Source organism: Amphibalanus amphitrite, unplaced genomic scaffold, assembly GCF_019059575.1.
Source record: "Amphibalanus amphitrite isolate SeventyFive unplaced genomic scaffold, NRLGWU_Aamphi_draft 000669F_arrow, whole genome shotgun sequence".
Lineage (NCBI taxonomy): Eukaryota > Metazoa > Arthropoda > Thecostraca > Balanomorpha > Balanidae > Amphibalanus > Amphibalanus amphitrite.
In genome coordinates, this window is record NW_024882163.1 from 118534 (window position 1) to 140061 (window position 21528).

General features: G+C 48.8%; 2 protein-coding genes across 3 annotated transcripts in view; one reads left to right on the forward strand and one right to left on the reverse strand.

Annotated features, from left to right (window-relative positions):
- The first annotated feature begins 2048 nt into the window (after positions 1-2048).
- LOC122364329 (DNA-binding protein SMUBP-2-like) lies at positions 2049-5926 on the forward strand. The gene is made up of 2 exons (XM_043334603.1): positions 2049-2184; positions 2963-5926. Exon 2 carries the CDS (start codon positions 2972-2974, stop codon positions 5501-5503), a length of 2532 nt encoding a protein of 843 aa, XP_043190538.1. The 5' UTR covers positions 2049-2184; positions 2963-2971; the 3' UTR covers positions 5504-5926.
- A 217-nt stretch (positions 5927-6143) lies between these two features.
- Positions 6144-21528, reverse strand: part of LOC122364330 (nose resistant to fluoxetine protein 6-like) — a 28797-nt gene continuing 13412 nt past the window's right edge. The window contains exons 8-21 of one of the 2 annotated variants that reach the window (XM_043334604.1): positions 21084-21256; positions 20369-20537; positions 19940-20033; positions 19508-19616; positions 18950-19085; positions 18360-18552; positions 17849-17991; positions 17462-17573; positions 15598-17023; positions 10620-10713; positions 8890-9110; positions 8518-8682; positions 7045-8166; positions 6144-6749 (exon numbers count right to left, since the gene is read on the reverse strand). In XM_043334604.1, coding sequence (XP_043190539.1) covers positions 16944-17023; positions 17462-17573; positions 17849-17991; positions 18360-18552; positions 18950-19085; positions 19508-19616; positions 19940-20033; positions 20369-20537; positions 21084-21256 — 1209 coding nt within the window. In that variant the 3' untranslated portion in view covers positions 6144-6749; positions 7045-8166; positions 8518-8682; ... (1 more) ...; positions 10620-10713; positions 15598-16943. The remainder of the gene's footprint in view (positions 6750-7044; positions 8167-8517; positions 8683-8889; positions 9111-10619; positions 10714-15597; positions 17024-17461; positions 17574-17848; positions 17992-18359; positions 18553-18949; positions 19086-19507; positions 19617-19939; positions 20034-20368; positions 20538-21083; positions 21257-21528) is intronic. The other variant, XM_043334605.1, reaches the window with a different exon arrangement.

Here is a 21528-nt window from a genome sequence, read left to right on the forward strand (position 1 = left end):
TGGCCGCCGTGGTTCACTGAACATTCCGTGACGTGGCAGCCCGGCCGGCTGGGCGCTGTAGCAGGAGTCAATGGGTGCGCTGCACCTGTGAATCAGCTGAACCCTAGACGGTTTGGCCCGCTGCCCGCCGATCGAACTTCGTCAGCGCCGCAGGGGAAACAGGGGACTTCCCCGGGCCAACTGGCATGCCACTTGCCTTGCGCCACTTGCGACAAACTGGCGATATATCATGGAAATCTGAAGAAAACTTTAAAGTGTTGGTGTATTGTTAAAAAAAATGTTTCAGCTAGACTGAGAATAGTTACTCAGAGACAAAAAGATGCGGTTGTCTTCTTATCAACTCATGATAGATGCAGTGTAGTACTGTTTCCTGTAGGTACACGCTTTGCTTTGCGCTGTACCTACTTTGATTGCGAATCTTGCAAAAAAAGGAAAACACATTTTTCATTCCCCAAATGCGTACAGGCTGCGCTAACCAGTTTTAAAAGGACGCAACTCGTGAAAATGACAGAGACAATATAACTGCATTTGATTTATTGCTGTTGGGTATAGGGGAGAGTGGGGTAAGATGCACAGGGTGGGAAAGACGCCCCACCCCCTTTAGCGGGGAAACAAAGAATCGAACCTGGAATTTAATGTTCTTAGCGTAAAGCCGAAGCCTGCCTTGTTAACTGCACAAAAATTTGCGAAGCTCAGTTGGAGAACGGCCGGCTGGTGATTGCATGTTTTTTATTTGCTGCTTTCAAAAAATATTTTGGCGTCAAAACATTGTAAATATGGTAGATAATTTTTGCGTCCCTTGCTATAGTCGTGATACATTAACATGCGTGTACTGTGTCCCAAACAGTTAGTTTCAGGGTGTAGTTTTATGGCTAACAAATTGTGCTGATTTAATGTTACTTCGGTACCTTGGGGTAAGATGTCCCCTGTCCTGATGGGGAAAGACGCCCCCCTAAATCCGTAGGCTGTCCTTCAAGCAGCCCGTCAAATCATTTATTACATACTTGTGATGAGAGACAAAAGCCGATCTGGGACTATTGAGAGTCCAATACGGTCGGGTGCTCCCCATGCCGGTCTCTCGGCCCACACAGCGACTTTTTGGGCGGCATCTGACTCTGAGAGCCCTCACGACGGCCTCTGTGGGCCCCATTATTGGTTCCAGGGCCCCTCACTACACCCTTTGAGGGCTCCCACGTTGGCTCCACGGGCCGCGCTGGCATCTGAGGTCCCCACGATGGGCTCGAGGGCCCTCAAGCATCATGAAGACCTATAAGGGCCCCACAGTGGTCTCCGAACGCCACCACGGAGGCTTGTTTGGCCACGCTGGACTGTGATGGCCCTAATGATGACCTCTGAAGCCCCTTACGACTACTTTTGAGGGCCCTTACGATGACGTTTGGTGTCTACTGCAGGCTCGAAGGGACTACTGATTCGTTCAGGCGATTCACGTGCCTATTTATGTCAATTATAGTGCAGGGGGCATCTTACCCAAAGCCAGGGGGCGTCTTTTCCACCCTGTGGGGTAAGATGCCCCCTTTCACTTCTTCAGGAAAATGCTTAATAGCAAAAAAATATCATATTTCAGGCACGAAAGTGTGATATTTTTGGAGAAAAATGATGTCGGCTTCCGTTGAAACTCCAAGTTTTGACTTTCCGATCGTCATTTTCGAATAATATATGACATAGTCAAACCTTGGGCATCTTTCCCCACTCTTCCCTAATTATTATTGGAGCCATACAAATTTTGAAAGTTCGTGCTGTTTGCTCTTTACAGGAAGTGTCAAACCGAACCGTCTTTGGTATGCTGTACGTAGCTGCTGTTTCCCCGTTTTTTTTTTCTCTCACAAACTTTTGCAGTTTTCGAGGATTAGGGAGGCCGTTGACTCAACACGTCGTTCCGTAGCAAACTGTTGCATACTTGGTTATTCCTCGGATTTCGTCTGGTGACTATTCGTAAAATGAGTCGTCGTGGCATCGTTAGCACCAGCCACTAAGGGCCGGAGCTTCACTGCCGCTGGGGAGTTTTGGGTACTCGGTCATCGCATAGGGATTTCCCCGCAAGCCAGCGCTGCCTGGCGGGCGGCCCGGCACAACGGCCTGTGCCTTTGTGTCGGCCGGCGGAACAGGAGGGGCGCCGAGCTGGCCTTGGGTGTGCCGTGTACTGCAGGGCTGCAGCGGAAACGGGTGAGTACCTGGGACTGCCGGTACCTCTGCCTGTAACGTACTGTTTATAGCTTGTATCCATAACGTGTGCACTTGTGAAGTTGTTAAACCTATGAAGCTAGCTGTTTCGTGATCTTTGCTGAAGTTTGCTAAGTCAGTGGTTAGACTTTAGGTATATTAAAATGATTTGGATTGCGACTATTTCTATATTCTCTGCTCACAGTGTCTGTCTGTATTTACATACAATGGGTATGCAATGCCTTGAAATTAGGTAGGTAGGTATTTACATCATTCAGGCGTAGGTATGCACGAGTAGGTAGGTATCTTGTTTCATTTGTAGCTTGAAGGCTTATTCAATACTCATGGTTTGCTTTGTTGATTGTTGAATGGATGTTAATTGGATAATCCCCGAGTGCAATTGACAGCGGTATACCTAAGATGGTTGATAATTTCTGCACTGTCGCAATTTCCAGCAAAAAGACATCCAGAAACCACTTAACATTTATCTTACACTTCACACTTGTTCAGTTTATTTTGCTCCTAATACTTTTAATAGACTAATTTACTATGTTTTACAAATATAGATTTATTTTACTAGATTTATTAAATAGTAAAGGACCTAAGCTGAATAGTTTGCTTACTACCCAGTGGATAGTGTGCACAAAAAAAGTGTTTCCTCAAGAGTATTAAGACGTACACACCATTTTCCCTTACTCCTTAGGTATAGGTACGAGTAGTCTAGTGCGTACGCGTAGGACTAGCTTTCAACATGTTATCCTGCATATATGCCTTGTTTCAGACGGCGATCATGGCTATGCTACCTAGGGCAGCACTGGTGGAGCTCCACCAAAGTCTTCTGAAACTGGAACGACAAGAAGAGGAGCAGCGACAGGAGCAGCTAAGCAAAGACTGCGAGCCAATGCTAGAGCTGGTGGTGGACAGTACAAAAGAACAACTCGACGTGTATATCATGTCCGTGCGTCACAGGTCACACGAGCAGCTGCCAAAGCACTGCATAGAACAGGGCAGCAGGGTAGCGGTATCTCCATCTCTGAGCGTTATCATAGACGAGTGTGTCGCCTCTTCATTTGCAGTGGTTTCTAAGGTGACATCTCATACTCTTACACTGACGTTTGCGTACGACCCACCCTTGTACTCTGGTCAGATGGTAAACGTAATGCTGAATGAAATTTCCCAACACACCCAGCTGGAAGACGCGATGTCTTGGGTAAAGAATATTGACACGACAAGTTCTACCCATCCCGCAGCTCCTGTGGTGCGGATTTTGTTTAACGAGGATGAAGGACCAGCTCGTGGACAAGGACTAGGCAATGGTGTCGACACAGTGTCGTTACAGCCACGTTTCATCAACCAGAACTTGGACGCGTCCCAGCGGCAGGCAGTGGGTCTGGCTCTGCGAGATCGACCGCTGACGGTCATCCACGGTCCTCCCGGTACTGGCAAAACCACAACGATCGTGGAGGTGATTCTCCAGCACGTCGAACGAGGTCAACGCGTGCTGGTCTGCGCACCCTCCAACAAGGCCGTGGACAACCTGCTGGAAGGTGTGTGGAAGCAAACGCGGAAGGCCCACTGGTCTCTGCGTATGGCGGAGGTGACTCGGCTCGGGCACTTGGCGAGAATGGAGGTAAAACACAGACGCTTTTCACATACAGTAAAGCTCAAGAGACGCCTGAAAAGGAAAAGTGGCAAAGAAACACGGGAACAAGTTCAAGAAAGGAAAGCCGCATTGGCTGACCTGCTCAGAGAAACCTCCGTGCTGATGAGTACGCTGGCATCCGTGCGCAGTGTAGACCTGGAACACTATTTCGACCTGCTGGTGATCGACGAGTGCGGCCAGGCGACAGAGCCCGCCTGCTGGCTAGCCATCCCACTCGCCAAGCGAGTGCTGCTGGCTGGTGATCCTCACCAGCTGCCGCCGACCATCCTCAGCCAAGAGGCAGCCAGTGGTGGTCTGGCTGTCTCGCTGATGGAGCGACAGATGGGACTGCACGGTGAGGGCGTCGTCCACATGCTGGACACCCAGTACCGCATGCACGCGCTGATTCAGGAGTGGTCCTCGAAGACTCTGTACGGCAGTAAGCTGAAGGCCTCGAAGAAAGTCGCCAGTCGTCAGCTGACGGACTTGCCCGGTGTGAGCAGTACGTCACGGACGCAGCAGACCCTCCTCCTTGTGGACTCGGCTGGATGTGGTCTTAGGGAGGCACAGGATGTGAATACCAGCTCGCACAGCAACACTGGCGAAGCAGAACTGGTGGTTTGCCACGCGAGATCCCTGATCAGTGCGGGACTTCAGGCAGAGGACATCGGCGTGATCACCCCATACAAGCAGCAGGTGAAGCTCATCTCTGCCAGACTGCGCACAGCTGGATTGAACGTGGAGGTGAACTCTGTGGACGGATACCAGGGTCGTGAGAAGGAGGCCATCCTGCTCTCTCTGGTGCGTTCCAACGCACGCGGTCAGGTGGGCTTCGTGGGCGACCGGCGGCGGCTGAACGTGGCAGTGACACGTGCGCGGCGGCACTTGTTTGTCGTATGCGACACATCCACCGTCTGGCAGAACAAGACGATTCGCTCTTTTTTGGAGCACATGGATCGCAGCGGCGAGACACGCTCCGCGTACTGTGAACGATGCCCTGGTGGGAAGAAGGGACGTGAAACCAGTGCGGCATCTTCACCTCTTCCGTCAGTCCTCGCTGCGCCTCGACAACCAACATCAGTCGGCAGTCGGCAGCCAACATCGGTTGGCAGTGGGCAGCCGAAATCAGCTGGAAGTATGCTCAAACCGAGACCTCTGGAGGGCAAACGCGTGGATGAGGCCTCGGTTGCAAGGCTGACTGAAAGCGTAGGCTCCATGACCCTGAGATACAGACGCACTGAACTCGTCCGTCATTCAAACCAGTCGCCACTGCCTGCGGCCTGCGGTTCTTCAGCTACTGCATCTGCTGTCCGTGGCTCTGTGTCCCTCGCCCCTAGCTATGCGTCCGTGACCCGTGGCTCCAAGTCCGTCACGCATGGTTCTGAGCCTGTCATGCGTGGTCTGGATTCCGCCACGCGTGGTTCTGATGTCAGTGCCCGCGTCGGGCGTGGTTCTGTCTCGGTCACTCGTGGTTCGGCACTCAGCGTGTCGGCTACGCGTGGTTCCACATATGTGACACGTGGTTCTGATGCCAGTGGACCAGCCATTTGTAGATGCACTGGATGTGTGGCTACAGGTCGCCCCTCCGCAGTCAGAGTGTCTGACGCTCCAGGTCGCAACTACCCAAGAGAGCCTGTCGGTACTTCTACCGATCTGCCGTGGTTCTGTCGCATTCTGTGATGCAACAACTGTCACTGGCTGCGCACTGCGCAATGCCCACTTCTCTTTGCTGGAGTCTTTCACGGCGTTGTTCCCTTGATCAAGGTTATTACCTATGTGAATGCGAGGAACGCGATGGCTACAAGTGGGATTATGTTACCGCCATAGACTCATTTGAGGGGATGTCGTGACACTTTTCAAAGAACTGTAGCGTGCAGCGTGCGTGTGCACAAGCTAGTGCTAAAATGTAAGTACCAAGCAGCCAAGCTACTTCTCTCATTATGCATTCGTTACACAGAAACCTTTCTCTTATTGATTATGCTGTACCAAGAGGGAAGATTGCGAAACAGTACTTAATTTAGACGACCTTATGGGGATGCTTTTGCGATGAGAATCAAGTTTCCACTGATCATTTTAGTATTGAAAAATATACTATAAAAAATATGTTGCTTGTGCCTTCAGCGTGGATTGGGCGAGGCACATGATTGTGCATCATGCATAAGGCACACTTAGTGCATTTGTCACCATGTGGTGGCGGATGATACGATGGGGCGAAGGGCAAAGTGACGACTCTTGGGTGCGAGGCTCCTCTTCCAAAAAGCTGTTGCACTAATACAAAGTAACTAGGATATAAGCAAATAGCAATAGTGAGACACAAAACTTCGCTAAGCTGCGGCTTGCGTATGTTTATTTGGAATATGAATGCAATCCACTTCGTGTAACCGTTAACTATTAGATGCAAAAGTAACATTGTAAATAGTCCCGGACATGATGACACGATTCTTATCAGGGTGATATATCGACATGGAAACGCTTCAACATCACAATCAACACCCCAGCACAGACAGAACCTCGGATGATCCTGAGCCACTCAATCGCACATGGTCCATCCGTCAAACGCCAGCCGTGCTCTGGCGGAGCTCTCAAGGCAGCTTCTTTAGCTCGGCACTCAGTGAAGCGGGTTTAGAGGTTGACTCTGAGCCGGCGGGACGCGGCCGCTGCTCTGCCGACGGACGAGCCGGAGGGCTCTCGGGAGCCTCCGCCGTCCCTGTCTGCCAGCCAGGTGGCTGCCAGTCACAGCTCCGCCGAGCCGGTGCACCTTACCCCCGGGTGCAGTCCGTCTGATGGCCGGCTGACGTGGTCGTCCGGCCCCGACCCGTGTGGCGCGCTGCGCGCTAGTCTTCCTGGTCCGAGTCCGTCGATACGCCATGTGGGCGGCGCCAGACTCGTTGCTCCCACATCCGTCCGCATTGACCTCGACGCCAAGCTGGGAGGGAATGGCGAACGGTGTCGATGCAAATGACATACGGAATTTCAGTAACAACGAAATTGATTAACCTTTTTAAATGTTAATTTTGAATTAGTTGATTTATTAGGGCGGCATTTGCTTCAAAGCTTCGTAGATAAATGAGTTATTTTAAGTTGCATTGTTCTTTTTACTTAATAATGCAAGAAACCTTCGCCAGTCTCCTCGTCAATAACACTGGACACGATTGAAAAGGCGAATAGAGCAGTGCATTATGACATGCATATGAATTAACAAGTGGGTAAGAGCTGCTCACCTGTTTCATCTGCCGGATCCAGGTGAGGTCGTCGGATCTGGGGAATTTTCTGGGCCGGCCCCGGCGCGGCGGCATGATGCGTCTCCATGCCTGCCACTCCTCCTCCAGCATGCAGTCGGGCATGGCTCGGAGCGGCGGTACCGACCGGCGGCGCGCGGGCGGGGCTGCCGCAGGGTAGCCCAGTAGGTCCAGTTCTTTTTGCACCGTGCGCCGCAGACGTGTCAGAAGGTCCCGGCTGGGCCGCTGCCGGGTGACGCCGGTGCGGTAGCCGAGCTGGGCAGCCTCGGTGGTATCAGGACTTGGCGGCGGCGGTCCCCGCAGCAGCGCCAGAGCGGCAGCTGCGTCCAGCAGCTGCAGCTGCAGCGGCACCGTGTATACGGCGGGACGAGCACCGGTGTCATCAGCGAGCGGCCGGAGGTCTGAACCCGGACCCGTAGCGCTAGCGGCTTGCTCTTTTTTCTTCACTTCTGAAGGCTTTTCTTTCATCTTCCTGTAAAGTCTTGTTTGCTTGTATGATTTTCTCTCGTCAGGCTGCCGCAAGTTGTAGGACGCGCTTAATTTTATGGTCCTTTTCTTACGTTGTCGTCCTCTGCGCTTTAGGTGCTTTGAGCCTTCGAAACCACTGTGCCTATTTCGCGAGCAGATTTCTTCGACGGGTATTGATTGATGAACCTCCTCCTTTGCGAAGCCCCTAAACCCTTCTTTCTCCTCTGACAGTGGGCTGGATGGGCTGGGTAGGACATAGCTGGTTTCCTCTACAAGGTCCCGAATCTGATCGACCGCCTGTACGCCGTCCAACCGATCCTGTACCGTCTGGGCAGCACTTCTGGCACATCCGGTCACAAGCTCTTCCATGGTAAAACTGAGCACGGTGGTGAGGGAGGCTGCAAGTGGTGGTTTGTCACCAGGCCGTGTCGTTGTCCCGGTACTAGCCTGGGGCGGTTCTGGACTGAAGGAGCTGGAGGGATAACTGTTGTCTGATGTATTGCACGACCAGGACTCCAGGAGAGGGTGCAGAGACGCCAGCACGGTAGGAGATGATGGAGCAGAGAATACGGCCTTCACAGGCTCCAACGCCGCCAAAGGAACGGGAGAGGTTGCGATTTCCGGCCAGTCCTGTACCTACAACAGTGCGTCGTTAGCTTTTAGATATCCGGAATTATGCACGATTTTTTCGCCGATTAGTTCGCCTTATACCTACTCGTCCTTTCCAGAAACCACAAGGGGACCACAATGCTCCAAAGCTACCAGATAAGGACCTCGAGATATATAAATGTTTTTTGTACTTAGCTTTCACGCCATAATCAAACAGTATCCTCGTAGCCTTGACAATATGGATACCTATGCAATCATCTGGCGTTTGTTTGTTTCGTCTGGCAAAGATGATGCCATTTGAAAGGGACCCAGGTAATGCTGTTGGTGAAGATACCTATATGTTCTGCTTTTGAGGGGAATTGAGGGAGAGGTTCTAACCTCAGTGGGCTCTGCCGGCGAATGTTTCGTGGGAGCAGAACCAACTGACGCAGACAGACAGAGACGACATCGCCAGTCGAGCTGAGCTTCTTCGGAACACGGCACGTCCCGCTCCTCGACACAGTACAGATGGTACTGACTCCCGCAGCCGCGGCAGGAGAGCAGCTGAAACACGGTTCAGGTGACAGCGAGTACCACCCACCATATGACGACGGCTGTACCGCGGTTAGTAAGTGGCTAATGGTGGGCCGCCGCCCGACATTTTACATGGTCATTGGTCAAACAATGGCTTGCGCGTATACAAAAAGTACACGTAAATAAATCGGATGCTCCTTTTTAAGCGACAGGCTTAGCTGGTTTAACTAACGGTACCTCAGTGTCCGGATCGGCTCCGCACAGTGCGCATGCGGCGACGGATGGCGACAGGTCGCCGACCAGTGTCACTCCGTGTAGCCAGACCTCGGCAGGGCTGTTCAGCATGTCCATCAGCTCCGCTGTGCCATCAGAGTCAGGACTGGGGCTCGGACCTGTCTCCGGTGGAGATAGCTGCTGCTTCGAGGCCGGTCTTCGACCCCGTTGCGCATTCGGGCCACCTGATTGATAGGAAAGGGGAGGGGCTAACCAGAGAGCCTGCCATTGAAAATCATCCTGTCACTTGTTATAAGCTCGGTATGTTGAGTGGTTAGGGATACCGGATTTGCACTTTGCAGCCTCACCCTGCAGAGTTTGTAAAGCGACGGTAAGGCTCGAGAGACCGACCAACTTATCTACAATGACCAAGACACATACACATTGCTTCAAGCGCTTCACAAATTTCCCCTTTCTTTCTTACGTTTGCCAGAGCCATAGTGGCCGCCTGTGTGCATCACATCACAAGCAACGTCCTTGCGCTGCGCGTGTGTGAAGAGTCCAGATTTCTCTATACTCGCCGAACTCTTATTTTCTTATTTCTCTAATATTTCTCATATTTGATCTAAGCTCATGGGTTTAGCCTCCAGAGGGTAAAAACTCAAAATTTGTCGTTGTTACGGTAGAAGTTTTTGCATGATAACTTTTTGACTCCAAGGTTGTATTGCGCTGATTTTAACGGCGTCGCGGTTGTCTCGTCGAGACGCGTCGAATAAACAATAATTGTTGACTTAAAAAGATCAACTTAAGAATTTGACCTCAGGTCAAGGTCACGGAAAAGGTCATGTTGCATGGCATTCGATTCGTTTTGTTGGGCTGAGAACATTCATTGTGTTTTCAGCAATCTAGCATGTTTATACCTAAAGTCGTTGTCAAAAACTGTTTGAGACGTTTCACGACCTGAGTTGACCTTAGGGGTCTAAAAGGGGGTCACAGGCGCAATTTTCGGGCTCACCTCCGTGTCACTTTCACCTGTGCCCCGATGTTTGAGGATGTTTTCTGCCAAAAGAAAAGCATTTAATGGAGAGGTCACAAAGTTGACCTGATCTTAGGCCACCGATAGATAAATTCCGAGATATGCGACTTGTAACCGATTTCCTCATGCAATAGCAGGGGCGCGGGAACTACTTTCAGACTGGGGGGCACACCATAATAGAGATCAACCTAGGGTAGGTACCTCCAAATCTAGTTTTCTCGCTGGTTTTAGGCCAATTATTTTACATCCCTTGGCTTTTTCAGTAAGAAATGAAACATTTGCAAAAAAGTGCGGTATTCCGTCTGAAAGCATGGGGGCACCGCCCCCACAGCCCAAGAGTTAGGGGGGCAAGCTGTCCCCACTGCCTCCCCCCCCCCCTCGGTTCCCGCGCCTATGTGTAATAGCTTGAGCTTCAAACTTCTGGGATGTATAGTGTATACTGTAGAAATGACTGAATCATTAAGTTTTTTTTAGAGACATGGTTACTTAAATTGCCCTGGTACCATGACCTTACGTGACCTGGGGTCAAAAATCTCGCACACGATGCGAAATTGATATATCATACCAAGTTTCGCGGCGTTGCGCGGCGCAGTTTTCCTTACACTCGCAAAAAAAAACTGGTAGGTGTGGCCAAAAACGCATACTCGTCCCCCCACCCCCACCCCACCCACCCACCCACTCGGTCGAAGGTGAAGCTTGGGTTAAGCTACTTCCATACCTGTGCGTCTTGATAACAAGGTGTGAGCACGCTCCCGATGAAATGACTTTTTATGAGCTGGAAGTGACCGCGAGGTTCTCTTCAAATATTTGGCCTGGAAACACCGATGAGGGCCGATATCAAAAGATCAAACATGGTTCGAACTTATAAGAAATAATTAGAAATAATGTAACCTTTGTTAGGTTCCGTATTCTCAGCCGTATGGTATTTTGGGTAACAACAAATGTGGCATATTAGGAAAAAGGTATCAGAGAAGGCGAACCTACGGTGCAGGATTAGGATGTGAAAGATAACCTACATCTGTCCCAAAAACTACAAGTGCCCCTTTTCAACTCCGCATGATCACTTGCTGCCCTTATGTGAAACTAGTTTGGTTAAGAAGCATCGGTAGTTTTTAGAGCCCAATTCGTTATCCCGCGCCGTGCTTTCGAAACACCCAACGCATAACTCGGTAACCAGTAGATATACATACAGCGCCGCGGAATAGCGCGATCGATAGCTTTTTTAACGCTTTTTCGCCATCACGTCCTCCATCACATCCTCCATCATGCCAATTTGACCTCAGGCCAACGGTCTAGCCTCCAGCCCAGGGACGTAGCCAAGGGGGGGCGGAGGGGGCGCCCGCCCCTCCCTTGGGGTTTTCAGGAGGCCCCCCGAAAGGATTCAGGCCAACGTGGGCCGAAGGCCCACGTTGGCCTGAATCCTTTCGGCCTGAATCCAACGTAGGCCGAAGGCCCACGTTGGCCAAAATCACGTCGGAGGCGAACGAAATTCACGCGGGAATCTAAAAAATGACGTCAGAACAATCAGGGCCCTCTGACCATCCTGACAAGTGACAGCTAGGGCCCTTCTCATCTCCTGTGAATAACCACTAGTGTCTGTGTCTGACTGCTAGGGCCCCTCTGACTCCTCAGTAGAGAGGAGGCCCTCTGTGGGTAGGAGGCCCTGTGTAGAGAGGAGGCCCTCTGCAAAAAGGAGGCCCTCTGTAAAAAGAGGCCCTCTGTAAAAAAGAGGCCCTCTGTAAAAAAGAGGCCCTCTGTAAAAAGGAGGCCCTCTGTAGAGAGCAGGCCCTCTGTAAAGAGGAAATCGTCTGAAATCAGAAGGCCCTTTGAAGAGAGGAGGCCCTCTGTAGAGGAGGACTCCCTCAGTAGAAAGGAGGTCCTCTGCAGGTAGGAGGCCCTCTGTAGAGTAAAGGCCCTCTGAAGAGAGGAGGCCCTTTGCAGAGATGAGGTCCTCTGTACCTATAGAGGAGGTCCTGTGTAGAGACGAGACTCTGAAGAGAGGAGGCCCTACATATGTAGATAGGAAGCCCTCTGTAGAGAGGAGGTCCCTGTAGGGACTAGAGAGGAGGCCCTCTGTAGAGAGGATCCCCTCTGTAAAGGAGGCCCTCTGGAGAGAAAGACACCCTCAGCAGAGAGGAGGCCCTCTGTAGATAAGAGGCAATCTGTAGAGAGGAAGCCCTCTGTAGATAAGAGGCCCTCTGTGGGCAGGAGGCCCCCGGTAGTCAAAGACAGCGTCGTATATTAAGTACATAGAGTGGAGGCCCACTGTAAGCAAATTACCTTCTGGCTTCTGTTCCCTGCTACTCTCTATAGAGAGTTCTCAGTTCTCTATAGTGAGAACTGAGAACTCAGGAAACTGTACAGAATAGACTCCCAACCGCGTCGCCGCCCACTGTAGGAACTAGGAAGGAACAGGGGAGGAGGTCCTCTGTAAACAGAAGGCCCTATCCTATGTAGACAAATTATTTGTATAAATGCGCTCAGAGAAATCATGCCGGGTGCCGTCAACGGTTTTGCCGTCAACGGTTTTACCTGCAGTGGCCGCAAAAACTGCCAAAATAGCCGATATTTTCGGAAACCAGTTTTCGGCAATAACCTACGTCTCAAAATTTGCACGAACTTCCCTTTACCAGCATCGTGTTCCTCTCGTCAAGACGTGTGGAATGAACTATCAATTGACCTTGAAAGGTCAACTTGAAAATTTGGCCTCAGGTCAAGATCATGACCTGACCGATAAGGGCTAAGTTCCATATCAGTCCATCCGTATCGTCGAGCCAAACACAACTAAGGTGTATTCATCGCTCTAGCATGCCTCTATCAAAAGTTATTCGCGAAAAACAGTCAGATACCATTGGTGACCTGAGATGACCTCAGGGTTATCAAAAGGGGTCACGGGTGCCATTTTCATGTTCAGTGTGTCAAAGATACTAGTAATTCAGTGTTTTAGAGTGTTTATAATGACTTCCGTCTAAAAAGGCGACTTTCAATTTAAGGTCGCAAAATTGACCAGACCTTTGTCATCGATATCAAAATTCCAAGACATACACTTTTTGCATTTTGTCGCTCTTGTGCGTTTGCATCTCTAAAAGTTTCAAAGTGTTTGGTCACTCCGTGTAGCTTTGGCAGACATCGAAACTTTTATGTAGTGAGGTCATTTGACCTGACATGGTGACCTGACCTTAAGTGACCAGAGTCTGAAATTTTCACAACGTATGTAGAAATGATGTAGGATAAAGTGTGCCGCGCCGCCGTTTTTGATATATTCACGGAAAACTGCAGGGGGTGTTTAACACCCCCCCCCCCCCGGCAGGGCGCGGGTTAAAGGATGAGCAGCCCATTTCTGTAATATATACCTGTGGCTGTGTTGGTATTTTTACGATGGATGCAATTACCCAACCATTTATCAGACCGTGGTGATATTCCCATAGCCATGCTTCGCACAACTCATAATAATTTATTTTACCGGGAAATTAATATATATCTATCCATCGATTGTTTGTTTCATCTACGGCGTAAATGAAGCAAACCACCTGGACCTAGGAAAATTTACTAACGGAACCACGTTTTACTTACAGCAAGTAAACGTGGCATCATTCACACAGAAAAAATTGATAACCGTATAGTTTCAATCTTGCAGACGTCAGTCAGGTCAGAATCGTGACAAGCCTATTGGAAAATATAATGAACTGTGTCCTGCTTCGAGAAAACGAGTCAAAACCACCCAATTCTTTCTGAATTACGTCAGATTATCTGATCTGTAAGCACCCAGGTGGCATTTACTGACAGGGGCACCGGGAAGGATCATCTGAGGTGAGGTGAGGTCATCAACAGTTTTTAGCCAATAAATCACGACATGATGGGGCTAAATAGTTGTTAGTGTACCAAACCGTTCGCCTGGTCATGCGCCGATTGGTACCCAGCGTGACCTTCCTAGGTCAGATTATGAAGTTGACCTATCTATGTAGGTCGTGATAAACCATGTTATTTGTTATGACCTCTGGCGACCTCAATAGGTATTGACCTGACCCAAAAAAGTTGTTTGCAAAAGTTGTAAGTCGTTCAACGAACTATCAAACGCCGTTGCCGTTTGTCGCTACGATTCGTGCTTTTCGAGTTCTGACGGGGGCCAAAAAGGCCCCCGCCCGATTCAGAGTCTTTCAGAGCCCGCCCGGAATACGGTTAAGCGCTTGAACGATATATGATAATACACCAAGTGTTACTCTGACCGTCATCCAGTATCCACCCATTCCTCGCAGATACTCCCCCTCCTGATGCGGTTCGGCCGCCACCGCCGCGCCGCCGCAGCCGGCGCTCGAGTTTTTTTTCTTTTTGCCAGTTACCATGCCACTCGGAGACTTGTGATATGCGTATGTTTCTTACCGCTGCAGCGGTAAGAATAAAGAAACATACCAGTGCGCTGGCCATATGAAAGCTGAACCAAAGTCTGCATTATGTTGCATATGTAATTATGTAGGCATGAGACCCTCTGTAGAAAGGAGGCCCCTTTAGGGAGGAGGCCCTCTGTAGAAAGGAGGCCCCCGGGATTCCTCCGCCCCTCCCTTGGCCAAATCCTAGCTACGTGCCTGCTCCAGCCAGTGGGCAAAAATTCTAGTTTTTTTTTACGAAAATTGTTTTTATGTAATAGCTTTAAACTCGAGGGAGCTACGACATTACTTTTGCCGCATCGTGTTCCTCTTGTCGAGACGCGTCGAATGAACTATAAGTTGACTGAAAGATCATTTTGAAAATTTGACCAGGTCAAGATCATGACCTGACCGGAAAGAGTCATGCTCCAGATCAGTCGATCCGTATCGTCGATCTGAACTCATCTGACATGTTTTACTTTTCAACGCTCTAGCAAGTATCTACCAAAGTTATGGTACAAAAACTGCTGGTGACCTTTCATGACCTGAGATGGCCTCAGGGGCACAAAGAGGGGTCACGGGTGCAGTTTTCTGATTCAGTGTGTCACGTTTATCTATAAACTGATGTTTGAGTGTTTAAAACAACATTCGTCCAAAAGAGGTGCATTTCAATTTACTCCCATTGACTTAAATGTAGAGATCGCAAAGTTGACTTGACCTAAGGTCACAGGTATCAAAATTGTGAGATAGACATTTTATACACACTGTTACTTTTATCAACCGCTGAAAGTTTCAAAGTGATCGTTCATTGAATGTAGGTACTAGCTACACCGGGCCTTTCAACTTTCTGAGGTAAGGTCACTTGGCTTGACCTGGTGACCTGACCTTGAACGACTGGGTCTGGAATTTACACAACATTGTTGAAAAGAGGTATGAATAGATTTACTGAAAATGGTGACGCTTCGCGCCGCCGTTTTTGGGATATTTGCGAAAAAACCTGAGGAGGGCTTCAAAACGCCTACCTCGCGACCCCCCCCCCCCCCCCCCACCACGGCACGGGTTATTGCAAGGAGGACTCGCAAGAAGTGCAAGAAGGTACCTATCCGATGTAGTTGTTTAATATTTTCGGCACCAATAGTCAAACAAGGTTAAGTTTAATTCAGACATTGCTTTCTTTTTAAACATTGAAATAAATTCATGATATGAACGTATTTGTTACAAAAGAGATTTGGTTGGATTTGTTCAACTATGGTGCATTCGCTAGGTAACATCTTGTGGAAAAGGCTTGGTACCTACCAGTTATTTTGTAATCCGAAGGCGATGCGCACTCACCTTTCTGCCAGCAGTAGGTCGATTGTGTGGTGCCATTCTGTCTATAGCGGCCAAGTATTTCATTTTCGCGAGTTTTTAGGTGATCTTTTGATACTGCTGGCTGTTAAACTCTTTTCTGAATTCGCATGTTCAATAGAAGGACGTGATTCTCGACAAAATGTGACCACCATCGTGTTATGGCATATGCGCATATGCGCCGGGCAGCATGTATAATGTTATAAGGTAACTTCTAAATGCATCTAGCTCCAGCAATTAAAACCAAGATTACTTTACTAATTAAAACTGCCCTTTGACTTTGCCTTTAACCATAACAAGCAAAAGAAAGATGCATCAAATTCAGTCAAAAAACAAATACCTCGTGAACGCATTGTTTAGATTGTAGTTCAAAGCACTTCCACGTCATTGTGTTTTCTGCCAGATGGAATGGTCAGCGCTGAAAGACATGTCAGCTTGCCACAGTCCCGAAGCCGGAGGCCCCATCCCTATTTCTATCGGGATATTATCTAATTTTTCCGATTTTGACCTTTCTTATGACCCTGTCGCGTACGTACAACTCATTTCAAGCGTAACCTCTTGATATGGTAAAATTTAAAATAGATCGTAAACTCTGCTGCCGTGATCGGCATGCGATGAAATTTATCAGCGAACATTCAAGGGCATCCTAAACAGAAAACGTTGTCTTGTCGGAACTCGGAGGAAATGCGTCTCACAACAGTGCTGAAACTTGTTCATCAATAATATTATTTATTGCCACAGTCATCAATCAAGAGTCCAAGACCACGCTGCTATTCAGATATCACACATGCAACCAGATATTTCATACGTTCAATGGACGATGGAAGCATGTTTTCTATCGTCATCGGATAGTTACGAAATCACTTTAACAATGAACATTGTACCTATAGTGTTGACTCGACAATTTATAACGAAAGAGTGGCAGCGAATCGTTCATCCCATTTCTGATTAACATTGCAACTTGCTGTGCACAAGTGATAACAGTGTACGTTAAAAAGAAGGTAGATACAGATCATCATCTGTGACTGTACATCTTGGATTACAATGTCCATTATGTAGTTTGCTGCCCGAAACTGTCACCCAAGGCCCTAGTCACCGACAAAAGGCTTTTGGTTCCTATTAAAGTTAAAAAAAGCAATTGTGGCAAAAGTGATGGGCACACACAGTATGGAAACAGTTTAAACACGCACTGCATATTTCTTCTTTACATTTAGCTAACACATCATTCATATTGACCAGCTACAATCGACTTGAAAAAGTAAATGAAATTGTGATTTATATGCAAGTAGACGTATGTATGCCTGTTAGGCAATGCTGCTTGAAACTCCTGCCTAGAATCTGGTCGAAGCTTCTAAGGGTGTGTCTTGTAGACCCGGATTGTCGATTCCCTTCTTCGTATTAGGCTTGCTCTCTGTAAAATAGCATGATATCAGCACTAAGGCTAAGCTATGTAAAATTTTTAACTTATGGCGACATTAACCAATTGTGCTGTGACATATGCTATTGGCAAATGGCATATAAATTTTCGTACGTTAGCCATGGTGTGTTTAAAACTAAAAACAAGTTTATTTATTGATTGATCGGTTGTGGCAACATAAACAAAGTCATTTCCCCCATGTCTAATGCCCATGCCTAACCATACGATTCAGTATAAAATGGCATAACATAACACAAATAAATGTGCATTTAATTACACTGTTCATTAAAATTTGATTCCTTGGCAAGGCTGGAAAGCGAAAACACCTATATCCGAAACTATCTACTAGGAAGTTGAAGCCGAAGGTAGGTAGTATTCAACTTTGTCCTCAAAACAGAAATTCAAGATAAACGGCGAGGATGAGTGGCTCACGTCTTTTTGGGAAGATGATTTTTTCGATGGTCATCATTGGCGACTCGAAGCAGAGTGACAACACCGTGGCTAGTACCATCGAGATGAGAAGATTAGTCAGAAATGAATATACCTGAAACGGGAGAGCATCGCTTTGAAGGTGAATATCAGGGTACAAGGGTAATCTAACAGCCGTTATCATGGTAAACGTCGAATATACCTACTAAGAGTGCAAGCATTCATTGCGCTACGCATTATGCTGGTTGCTGAATAATATCTTTAAGCGATCTTAACTTTTGTTTTACATATAGTGAAAATGGACGGTATGCTTACAATGTATGTGGCAGATATTAGGACAAAATGAATATTTTATCGTTAGCGTGCCTAGTCGGGGCTGCCGACGCTCACCATGATGGTATTGCCGAAGGCGGACGGTATCCGGTACGAGGCAAAGTACCAGCACTGCACCTGCACGGCCACCAGGTACGTGGTGTACGAGAGCCGGCCCAGCGGGATGAACGCCTTGTACGAGAGCAGGGTGTCGACAAAACCTGCCGGGGGTCGGGTTAGCGGCGGGTCAGAGCCACGAATGTGTCAGGTCGGACTGGATTCAGCGCGACGGCGAGCTGATTTTGTTAATGCCATTATCAATACAGAATAGGCCACTACCAACGAAACGGCACAGTGTACCTATATACTAATCACCTGAGGAAGACTAAAATCATATTTTTATGTGTGACAGGACTTCCTGAAATGATGAGAAATTGTCCCAAAATTTCCTTTATTCAACTACATCTTAGGAACATGCAATATTAAGCAAGCATATGAATGACATGAATTATATGTATGGACCACCAATAAGAGCCGCACCAGGTCGCCCGTGCCGCGCGCAGTGGGGGCCCGCGTGCCCGTCACTCACCGCCGTAACCGGTGACGCAGGCGAACACCACCCACGAGATGGCGATGGCCCAGCCGAGCCGGTGCAGCGAGCCGTAAGACACCGCCTCGGCCATGGTGTAGGTGGCCTGCGGGTCCTTATTCCACTGGTGGGTGCTGTACACGATGGTCAGCGCCATAGCCGCCATCACCGTCCACGTGGCTAGGTTCACCGCCTACCGCAGAGTTATAGGTCAGAGGCCAGTTTTACCAACAGAAAAATAGCCGCCTGCCGGAATTTTTTGCCTAAAGACCGCTTTTCATACGGAGCGTAAACGCGATGGGCACGTACGCGGATAGGGCTTTATCGTTTACGCTCTGTATGTGAAGCGGTCTTTAGCGGTCTTTATGCAAAAAAAAAAATCCGGCAGGCGGCTATTTTTCTGTTGGTAAAACTGGCCTCAGAACTCGAAACAGACGAGCAGTCAGGTCAGAAACCAGCCAGTCAGAGACCGACGCGGGAGGTGCCTGATGAAGCCATGAGCGAGCCAAGAGTGCATGAGTGCAATGAGGGTCATTATATATTGACTGAAGTCCGCCATTTCAAATAAGTTTTTATCATTACAGACTGACCTTGGGAATGGTGATGGCAACTTTGTTCGTCTTGATGTGGTGAAGGATCAGCCCAGTGATGATTCCAATGATATAGGGGGATGCACGACACCACGGAACGACGTAAAAGTCCGTAAACATGTCCTCCGTTTTTGCTCTGAAAGAAAAAACGATTATTCGATCATTGAGTAGATAAAGCTATAAGCTTATACTTAGCACTTGTTTTAATTACATGCAGCTTAATTTATTTGCTTTTTTACTTAAATGTCCTCTCAGGCACCTAGGAAAACCGCTTTAGAATAAGATACGTATTAGGTATGCTTAGAAAATAACCCTAAGACATGACACGATCTTAATAACTTCCATGCTACTTCAATAAGATGCCAGCTGATAAGCATGTCTTATAGAAACAGCTGCAGTGGGCTGGCAGTTTCACAGTAGCCTTTAGGTACTATGGGATTGTGCCGGTTCCTCAGTTATTGCTATTGACTGGAGCTAGTCCAGTGCCACGGTGTTCATAAACATGAATTCGATACGTTGCTGAATCTTCACCATGTTGTACATAGGTGCCTCACTCACGCGGCCATGGCGTTAAAGAACATGGTGGTGGGCGGCAGGTCCTTTTGGTAGATGACAGTGGCAGGGATGGCCACAGACGCTGCTGTGAGCAGGCCAAGCCAGACGGCGCCTGCGAGGAGGAGACACCATCTCAGAGCAGGGGTCACCAGAGACAGGCACAGCGGATCAGAACGGGGGTCAACAGAGACAGCATCTCAGACCATGGGATCAGTGGAGACAAGATTTAAGACCAGGGATCAGCAGAAGCGGACAGCGGCTCAGATCAGCGTTCAACAAAGACAGAGACAGCGGCCTTAGACACTTGTGCGCCAATCGAGGTGACACTGTTTGTTTTGAATGAATGTGTTAAATACCTATATGAGATGAAATGAGATGAAACCATGGGTCAGCAGAGACAGCAATGCTAAGGCTCGGGCAATGTGACTGACTCACCTATCTTTTTGTTGTACACGAACGGAATGATCATGAACGGAGACAACAAGAACAGCTGGAAGTCGACCGGGAGGTACCAGGACTGGCCAACGCACTGAAAACAGCCATCAACATCGCATGTCATGTAGGTAGCTGTTGCGTCAAAAATTATTTGCTTATATTAAGGCTAAGTGGATAAGTGGAAGTTTGATCAACGCCATGTGACACAGATTCGTTGGGGACCAACCAGCACGTCTTGACATCGTGCTATGCGCCTTCATCAGCGAATAGACTTTTCCTAGATATACCTACTTATCGAAAAATCACGGGTGTTTCAAAACTGTGACAGCAATTTTAACCCTTTGCCCCTTTGAATTTCTTGTAAATTCTCTGAAAACAAAGCTTACGCATCATACCAGCCGTCTTATTGGCTATGCAGAGCCAGCTCACCAGCTCCTCATAGTTGAAGTAGTTGTTGATGTAGAGCAGGTTCCTCCACCAGCTGATCTGACACTGCACGGCCAGGTTTTCCATCACCATTCCCAGGCCAGGCCCGGTGCCGATCCGACGGATTATCGTGGCTGTTATCGCTACCACAACGGCGTACACGGGAGTCAGCCTGCGGGGGAACGGGAAAGGTCAGCCTGCGGGGACACGGGAAAGGTCAGCCTGCGGGGACACGGGACACGGGAGTGAGCCTGCGGGAGAACGGGACACGGGAAAAGTCAGCCTACGGGGACAGGAGATAGGTCAGCCTGCGGGGACACAGGACACGGGAGTCAGCCTGCGGGGACACAGGACACGGGAGTCAGCCTGCGGGGACAGGGGGCACGAGAAAAGTCAGCCTGCTGGGGGCAGGGACACGGGTGTGAGTCTGCAGGGGCACGGGAAAAGTAAAAAGTTTATTTGCCGCGCACGGGACACTGAATAGGTCAGCTTGTCGCGTTCAATGCACGGGAAGATCAGCATTCCTAGCGGGCACGGGAGTCAGCCTGCTGCGGCAGACGGAAAAGTCGATCTGTCCCGCATGGAACAATCGAAGCCACTAAATCCACAATCCATTCTTCACTTGACTGCAGGCCACAGCGAAAGATTGCATTGGTATGACATCATTCATAAAGTTTTTATGTGTACATAGCTACCTACACACTGATCGTCTTCCTACCTGAGATAGCGGTGCAGGTACATCATGGGTACGTCCATCAAGCCCACCCGGCCGCCCTTGGCCGCCACAGTCTTCATGAATGTGTAGGCCACCATGATGCCGCCCAGACAGAAAAAGGTATCGACGGAGAGCAGGCCGTTCATCAGTACCTCTATCGCCGGCGCCTTGATTATCTGGTGGGAGGCGATGCATACGGACGGTCAATGACCATGGCGAAGTCATGTATCGATTTGCTTTTATTGGCTCCACACTCTATACTGATGGGCCTCTTTTTTCGCCTTGAATGCAAATGATCTGTCATTTATGATAGCTTGAAACTCTTGAGAAAATCAAAATACTGTTTTTGTAGGTATTGATGTGACGTGTGCACATGCCGAGCGCCAACGGCACTAATAATCAATATTGCCTGGTGTCTTACATGCTGAAAACTTTGTGCCATCCCAGG